At 39.7% G+C, this 9070-nt stretch overlaps 1 protein-coding gene across 10 annotated transcripts in view; it reads right to left on the bottom strand.

Moving 5' to 3' along the window:
* Window positions 1–345: 345 nt before the first annotated feature.
* The window catches only part of EYA1 (EYA transcriptional coactivator and phosphatase 1), a 115295-nt gene continuing 106570 nt past the window's right edge, over window positions 346–9070 (bottom strand). For all 10 annotated transcript variants that reach the window (XM_040432974.1, XM_040432982.1, XM_040432983.1 and 7 more), the window contains 2 exons: window positions 5292–5392; window positions 346–3200 (listed from right to left, as the gene is read on the bottom strand). In XM_040432974.1, the coding sequence (XP_040288908.1) occupies window positions 3120–3200; window positions 5292–5392 (182 nt within the window). In that variant the 3' untranslated portion in view covers window positions 346–3119. The remainder of the gene's footprint in view (window positions 3201–5291; window positions 5393–9070) is intronic.

Here is a 9070-nt window from a genome sequence, read left to right as displayed (position 1 = left end):
TTATTCTCACCCACAATGAAAATGCTTCTTTGGACTCAGGATCAAGCCCATAGGTCAATAGTTATTTGCATTGGATGAGCCACATGGGTTTGTACCTCCTCACAGACTTTTTTTCACATAATGGAATGCATATACCATAGCCCAAAAATATATGGTAGATTCTGTATTGCACATTTCTTTTGTTGTCAAAATGTTAATTAGACAAGATGCTTATATTTAAGCATATAAACAAAAAAAATAACATTTCATTTGCACTGACAAAGCTAAAAAGTATAAATCCTTTATCGTCTTCTGATTTTATTTAAAATGATTTACTCTTTTCTGAAGTTTCTATTTTTTTCTTTCTTTTATAGGATCAAAAATAACAAAATATTAATTACAATAGGTACATGTGAAAATAAAATTAGGCACAATTTAATCAATATTTCACAAATTAAATTTATTAATTTAACACAAACTTGAAAGAGAAAAGAAAACTGTACATATCTGTGGGTTCAACATGCTAATTTTGTACAATACGGCTGAACTATTCACTGTTACTTGAAATGTAAAAAAAACAACAAAAACAAAATAATCCCTGTGTATTTTCCTTAAGAAATAGATACAAAGTCTTTTTAAGATCCACAAGTTGCTAATTCTAGCAGCAGTGTGAGTTCATTGTTTGGGTGGATTTATGTCTGTAGATGTAGTGAATTGATTGCAAGTAGATTTCAAGCAGGTAAACAGAATTCAGGAAAATTCATGAAATTTCAACCTTATATAAAGACATTTATACAGCCTTCCAAACTGGATTTTAGGTGTTTTTTTGTTTTTTGTTTTTTTGCTTAAAGTATGTAGAGCGTGCCTATTGTACTTATTTTTGAGAATTGGTTACAAAAGATGATGGGAGTAGAACTCAATAGTTCAATATAGCTATAGGATGTTAAGAGTATGGGCAGCTGCAGGGAATGACATGAGGTCGCCAAACCATAGACAGTCTGTATAGCAGTCCACTATAGCAAAGTTGTGGAAAATGTGACTGTCCCACAGCTTTCCAGCTCCAGGTTTGTAGTGCTCCTTGTTTTCTTGTGAGAAAATGAGTATGCTAATAATGCAATTCCTTAACACTGCATTGACTATGCCTCCAAATCAAAAAAGCACTTCAAATATATTTTGGTTATTTCTGTTTGAAGTCCGCCAACAAGACTGATATCTTTAAATTAGCTGCCCAGTTTCCCTAATAATGCTAAGCTCTCCCCAAATTCCCACTTGATAGAGGGGCAAGTGAGAGCCAACGGCATGTAATAGAGCACATTCTTTTCTTGCTGATTGGTCAAAAGCGATCACCTGATCCACACTGTGACTGCTTTGGGAGAAATGTACCATGCAGCAGGAAAGGTGGGTCTTTTCAGGCCATCAGCCAAGGTGAATGTCCTGCATTTCATGCATTGCGTAAATGTCATTTCAGACAATTTTTCAGAATAAGCTGCCGTATATATGTACATGACTTGTATATATCTGACTTGTATATAGAATTTGTAAGCAGTTTTTCCCTTTGCAAACTACCTATAATTCTATTTTCTTCTGAGTTAGTGAATGGAGACTAGCTAGAATCATGTCTGCCCATACACTATGCATGGAGAAAACAAGGATCCTGCTTCCTAATTCTGTATAGCACATCCTCGGAAGCTGCAGCAGTAACGGAGGACATTACATAGCACTGTTGAGCATTTTAGATATGAATTCAGCAATGAATTAAGACTCACTTACAAAAACAGGAGCAAACTTTCTGTTTCCAGCAGCCCCTCTCTACTCCTCCTTCCCCTTTTCTCCTATGTAATCTGATCCTTCAGTGAGCAGGCAACCTATCTATACTGAAGATGATCTGAGCAGTGAAATCCGAGTTAGTGAAAAGAAGGGGGAGTAGGAGCATATTTCTCTGATAATATATATTACAAAGTTTATTATATCCACTTGTACCATTCATTTATGGAAAATATGAAATGACAGTTACTCTTTAAGGCCTGCCCTTAGAGATATTATCAAATTGATGTTGTTCTGGTATATATCTACATAACTGATACATCTAATTACATCTTATATTTTAAGTTACTTCATTGAAAAGGTAATTGCACTGCTTTTAAAAGGCATGAGAAGTGTTTGGTTTGGAGAATGTGCATTTGATTTATTTAATAAGCAAAAAAAAGAAAAAGAAAAAGATATAATTGACACTTGACATCTGTGTGTTTGGTCTTAACAAATTCAACTATATAAAAAAAAACACCTTTATCTACATATTTATAGCTAACACTTTGATAAGGCACTGCACAACCGTTTGTACACACGCCGCCCTGCACACCTGATCTACCGAGGCTTTGCTATCTCAATAATATTTACCTAAACAACATGTAAAAGAATCCATTATTACAAATTTACACACACAAAAATCTTTCTGTACATGATTGTCGCAGTGATGTACATATTTCTATTTTAAATTACAGCATACATACTTTAGACCAGAGGTAGGCAACCTGTCGATTACCTGATGTAGGCAGAATACCCTAACCTTGGCTGGGATCTGTAGCTTTCAAATGTCTGGAAATCCTAGATTGCCTACATCTGCCTTAGACTCGTTTTGACCAAAGTAGCTTCAGAGTCACAAAGACAGGTCTTTGGTGCCATCTTTATTTTACTATATCTCTGTACATCAAGCTGAAGTGTCCATCCATAAATAAGACGTATAAACTAGGGCACTATACTAAGAGACTTTAGCATAGCTGTTAAATGTGCAGTAAAACCTGCCATTCCACAGTCAACTTTCCTTACGTGGAAATCAGGAAGCCTATAAAGAAGTCACAAGGTCTTATTTTCCATTTTCTTCACAGGTAGGAACCCTTTGTTTTGTCTGTGGAGCTATAACGTAGGCTAGTGTATTTTTTCTTCTTAATTTTCATTTACTAGCTATTTTTTCCCTTAAAGTCCTATTGCTTAAATTATCAGCAGTGTATCAAACAGAAGATAAGCACTTCCGGTTGAAATTCCACTTCAGCAATGTTGCACAGGGACACCGGAACATCTGTTTCATGTAACCCATCAGCAGGGTTTATTTGTATTCGGATAAAAAAAGTGCTGTTTTCCTGCTACAAGTATTCAAGTTCCAATGCGTGGTGCAGTGCCATTAAATCTGAGTGGCTTGTTATTCTCCAGAAGGGCATTGAATGCTGAAACGAAAAAAAAAAAATACGGAGTTGAAATTTCATAATGGGGCAAACATTTTTTCTTTGAATAAAGAGATTCTCCAATTCTCCTCAAAATTTCAGTTACCAAGCTCAGTAGTAATAAATTCAGCATAGAGTTGTTTTGCTACCTCAGTCATAATGTGAAATGAATCCCCATTCCACTTGCTGGAAATGGAATGATTATCTGAAAAATAACTGCACCTTAAGAATTTCACCTTGCTTCATGGATAGTCCAACCCTAAATTTGGAATTTACATTACGTCAGAATTTACAGGGACACAGGTCCAACCTTTCTCCAACAAGTCAAACCAGAAGTATACTGTTGGGTCCCGATTTTTTAGTAGGCAACCAACACTTTCAAATAGGGGCATTAATATAAATAATAAGCGGTACTAGAAGGGCATGTCTCTGCTACTAAAGTTTTACAACTTCTAATCCAATATGTACAAATCCAGATTTTATGTACCAAGCAGCAGACCTGCCATCCAGATCCCATCTACATAAAGTCTCTGATCATTATGTATGGTGGTACAGACAAATAAGACTGATAGACCTTATAGACTTATATTGGGGTTCATCAGGCTTCCATTGGGATCTTGGTATTGACTAGAAAAAGTTAGAACTAGTGATTAGTGACTCTGCTGGAACTCAATTCGGATTCAATTCTGCAAAATCGGTTGACCTATTAGTGTCAGACACAAATAAATATGACCAAATTGAAAGTACTACAATTGCCCTGAATAGTTGTGGATGACATTCTGGTGTCTTCTGAGGCTTTATGAAACCATTTTCAAGCTCTTTAAAGCCAAAACAGCATTAGTAATCTTAAAATGACAGCAGCATATCAAACAGCCTGTCTAATAACACACTGCATAGTTGTATTTTTTTACTCTAAAAAAAGTTTTCAAAAAAATGTTGCTTTTTGGTATTAAATGCCAGCCATTTTGTATATACACACGCTGACCAAACACTCCTCCTTCATCTTTTCTATCTTCTAATATGAAAAATGGCTGATGTAATTTTGAGAAATTTGCCCAAATTGGAAAACGCTGGTCAAATTTGATTCACTTAGAGTCAATTTGCTGATCAGTGCCAAAACACCTGATGAAAAAGGAAGACTTTTTAATTCTCAATCATGTCAGCTGTCTTCTCTAACAAAGCTAACAGTATTCAGTATGTAATCTTTTTAAGGAAAACAGGAGGGTTTTTAAAAGCAGTAGGTGTGGAACCAGTGTTAACCAACAGATTTGCCTTAGGGCTAATCCTAAAGGTGTTATCCTGGCAGTCCATTGGTATTTACCCAATAACTCCTATTCAGGGATCTGGAATTCTCTGCAAGGAAACTACCAGGCCGCAACCTACTGGAATAGTCTCTGTATGGTAACAGCTGACCCACAGGAGTCAGAGATACCAGTGCAGGGCACTGATAAGTCATGTAAAATTCTAGTTAGTGAGAGGCTCAAGGTCAGGGAAGGTGGAGTGCGTGCAATACTGTAAACAGTCTGAGGTCAGGGCAGGCAGTGAAAGGGCAATAAGGAGTTCATTCACAGGTCAGGTCAAGCAGCTGAGGGTCAGAATACCGTAAATGGGCACAGGTTGGTATATGAGCAGACAACAGAGAACAGCATATATATTAAGGAACTTAGCAAGCAAAGTAACCTATTGCTCAGGCACCTTCCCACAGGGTTTCCAGCCATTGTCTGGTAAAGATGGAAGTGCGCAAACCCTGGCCTTTTAAGAGCTAGAGGAACGACCGCCACATGCATCCTACAAACAGAGGAGGAGAGGCCCTATCTGCGTGAAGGGAGAGGACGAACCCTGCTGCCAAGCCCACCTGAAGGAAGACGGTGAGAGACAGGTCTGGGCCGTTAGGTAGGGTGAGCGAAACAGACACCATTGTAACAATGATATATGTGAATACCAAAAGTTTAGAAGGTTTCTCAACATCCTTTTTCACTTACACAATAATCATATGAAATACTTTGAGGGTAATTGAAATCATGAAAACATAATGAATGCAAATGAACAGATATTAACAACTAGATATTAGCAATATAGAAACAACTGAGTTACCTTTTTGGCTCCTTGCTCTTCCTCTACACCATCTCCAACTACAACATAGACTACTTTTCTTCCAAACCTTTGAACTATCCTTTCAAAGCAGCTTTCTTTACCTGTGCAAAAAATGAAAGGGGAATGTTATAAAATTTAAAAATATTATGTTGTGTTTTTAGCTCATGTTTATCATCTAAATAGAAGAATTTTCAGTCCAGCTTCAAGTTCAAATTCAGGACGAGTATACAAGATAAGTAACGCAATGTATTTACAATTACTTAACTTTGAATATTCTATATACAAAAAGCAGTATTCAAGGTTGAACATACAGCATATTTCTTGAAATAAATTTTGTGTCTAAAACTTTCAAAACACCTTCAAAAATTTTGATTTGTGGCCAAATGGATTCTACATAAATCTAAAGTTCTCCAATTGCCCTGGAAATTGGCATATGACCCTCTAAAGACATTTTTTCAAATTATTGCTCTCCCCCATCCCTTTTAAGCTCTTTAATGCAATAACAGTATGACAGTAGATTAGTAGTAGTGGTGGCTGTGTGAAAGTGGCAATAGGAATATTAGCAGTAGGAAGTAACAGCTACAGAAGTGACAGTGGCATGATGGGGCCAGCGATAAATAGCCACCATCACCAATGACAGATGTATTCATCAACCTCAGTGAAAGAGGGGTCGTTGATCCAGGGAGTTATTCTGATTGCCTGATTGGAGTCGGGATTAAAAAAATTTATTCCCCTAAGGCCAAATGCACACGGCCGTGAGCGGTCTGTGGTATCCCGGCCTGGCATACTGCTGAGAGCAGGAGCGCACGGCGTCATTGGTTGCTATGACGCCGTGCGCTTCATGCCGCCGCTGCACTACAGTAATACACTCGTATGAGCTATACGAGTGTATTACTGTAGTGCAGCGGCGGCATGAAGCGCATGGCGTCATAGCAACCAATGACGTCGTGTGCTCCTGCTCTCAGCAGGATGCCAGGCCGGGATACCACGGACCGCTCACGGGCGTGTGCATTCGGCCTAAAGTGGGGAAAATTGGCTTCTACCTCACAGTTTTTTTTTTGCCTTCCTCTGGATCAACTTGCAGGATGACAGGCCGAACTGGATGGACAAATGTCTTTTTTCGGCCTTATGTACTATGTGACTATGTGAAAGGTATGTGAAGATCCTCACAGATCAATTCCTGATTTATCCTGACAAAAGTATATTTTGTAAACTGGTGCAGAACAAATATGTCTGTTTAGGTGTGACAACTCCCTCTGCTGTGCTGAAAACACGCTTTGAGATTACATTGGAGACTGGACAGTATAGTGAGAGGAAACAGGGCCGGTTCCGGACACTGTTCCAGTCTTCCTGCCCAGATGTTCATGAGGTCAAGAAAAATGGTATGTGCCAGAGAAATGCCACGGTACAGGTAGGCAGTACGTCTCAGTTTGCAGTACAGGTAGGCAGTACATCTCAGTTTGTTCATTTACATCAGCCTGGCATGGTACATAAAAAAATGCTCCATCATGTTAATGAAACTTAGGTGGCTGTTTCTGTGGCTTCTGCTACTTGTGGTAGCAGAGATGGGAGGATTAGTGTGACTTAGTGGGGACGGAGGCGAACTTTCTGGTCAGACATGCGGACGGCAGGCCTCTAAACACTGAAATCTGTGGCAATCTGCGTGCACGGATTATCCTGGAATACATAAATTTGGCCTCCCTTTCAGCAACAGAAAAATATTCCCCAGTTTGCTTGGATAGTGAAGGTCTAAAAGCATCACTATCCAGTAATGATCAGACTGCTTGATAGTAAAAATACATCTGTTATTATGTAAGCAAGCAAGCATACAGCTTGCCAGGCTAGCCAGCGTGCCCTAGGATGCAGTTCTTTCATGCACCCCACTGCAGTGACGCGTCATGGCCAGTGTTGTCATTATCAGTAGCAATCTTGGGCTCCTCCACTACCTACTCCTCCTTCTCTTCTTCCTCTATTGGTAGCTCTTCATTCTTCTCCTCCACTTCTGACTCCATTGGACTTTGTATGTGTGGGTCCCTAATAGCTATAGGCGGCCAACAAGAAGTAGAAGCTGTTTTTCTTCTGCCATCTATTGTTGCATGAGCATCTACTCTAAGATAAATATCAGTGGGATGACATCTTTGATGCTGCAGTTGTCTCTACTGACAAATCTGGATGCATTTTTGAGGGGCCTGAGTACAGGACACGGGCCTGGAATGAGTTGCTTCTGCCTGACTTCAAACCAACACATGCTCCCTGCAGGTGTGGTGCATCAGGAAATTATTCACTGCTTTATGCTGTGTGTACAGACACTCTAGCATATGCAAGGTGGAATTCCAGCAAGCTGGAATATCGCAGATCAAGTGGTGCAATGGACGCCGGTTCTGTCATTGCAAGTCCAAAAAAAAATTCTTTGCCACATAAGAATGGTTGACATGTGAGGACAGTCTCCCAGACATAGCCAACACCCTCTGCAAGCCACAGTACTTTTTCAAAAAGTGTTGCATCACTAAATTTATCACGTGCCCCATGAAGGGACTATGTGTTAGTTCCAACAAATACACAGCAGCCATGATGTTCCTGCCATTGGCACTGAACACCTTGCACAGTTGGAGTTAGGAGACAGCCTGTGAGATGTTTGCGGCTTGATGCACTTTTTGCACTGGTCGGCTGTGTGACTACTCTGAGCTAGACAGACACCGTCAATTGCAAGGAGTGTCTCATGATCTCCACTACTTTTCAGTACAAGGCAAGGATGTCTTTACTGGAGAAACAATATTAGCTAGGTATCTTCCAGTGAGGCTGAGTGCACGTCATCATTTCCTTAAAGGCAGTGGAATCCACTAAGAGGTACAGCCAGGTTGGAGTCAAGCTTGCATACAAGAGGATTACTGGGCAAATAGAGTTGTTTCCTGGCCACACATTTAATTATCTATGGCTGACAACAGAGAGGAGTAAGAGGAGGAGAACTAGACTAAGTGAGAGAAGCAGGTACTGATGATGACGATGACAAGGGCATTGTAATGCATGTGTATGTGGCTTGGCTGCTGCAAAGGAGACCAAGAGAAGTAGGGTTCTCTTGTTCAGCTAGCTGGCGGCCAGTTCTATTTTCCTACATAATCTGGTGATTCCGCTTCATGTGTTGCAATAGAGCAGAGGTGACTATGTTTGTGTTTGAATGCCCATGACTTATTGTCACCCTGCAGATCTTGCACACAGCAATGCTTTTGTCATTGTGGATCAAAACTGCCAGACAGGAGATACTCACACACTCCACACAGTGGCATATGCTGACACATTTTGAGCCTGCTCCCACAGAATCAGCAACATCCCCAGTTCCTTAGGTGACCATAATAGAAGCAGATCTGTCATTGGCAGCTTTTTTGTAGGTTCTGGCCATATGTTGCCTTTGCCATCCTCTTTGTTCTCAACAATAATGTGGTGCCTATTGGAAGCCAGAGAGAACTGTGTCCTACTACTACTACTACTACTAGCAGGATTGCAGGTACTTCTACTGCTGTTTGCACTACTACCCACATTCTGACTCTTGGAGGAAGAGGAATGAGTCTTTCATTTTCCACTCTTCCAATTACTAAACATATTACACAGATTATTAAACGGTAGCAAAATTGCAAGTGTTTTTTTTTTTTGTATTTTACAGAGGCACAATTAAATGTCCCTCCTCTTCTACAAATCACACTTCACACTGGAATTGACAATTTGCAATGGAAATAATGCAGTAATTGCAGTAAAGTGAAATACATTTGCTGTAACTGGATAGT

Source organism: Bufo bufo, chromosome 5 (genome assembly GCF_905171765.1).
Source record: "Bufo bufo chromosome 5, aBufBuf1.1, whole genome shotgun sequence".
NCBI lineage: Eukaryota > Metazoa > Chordata > Amphibia > Anura > Bufonidae > Bufo > Bufo bufo.
The sequence above is the reverse complement of the archived record's forward strand: the minus strand, read 5'-3'. Positions and strand labels throughout refer to the sequence as shown.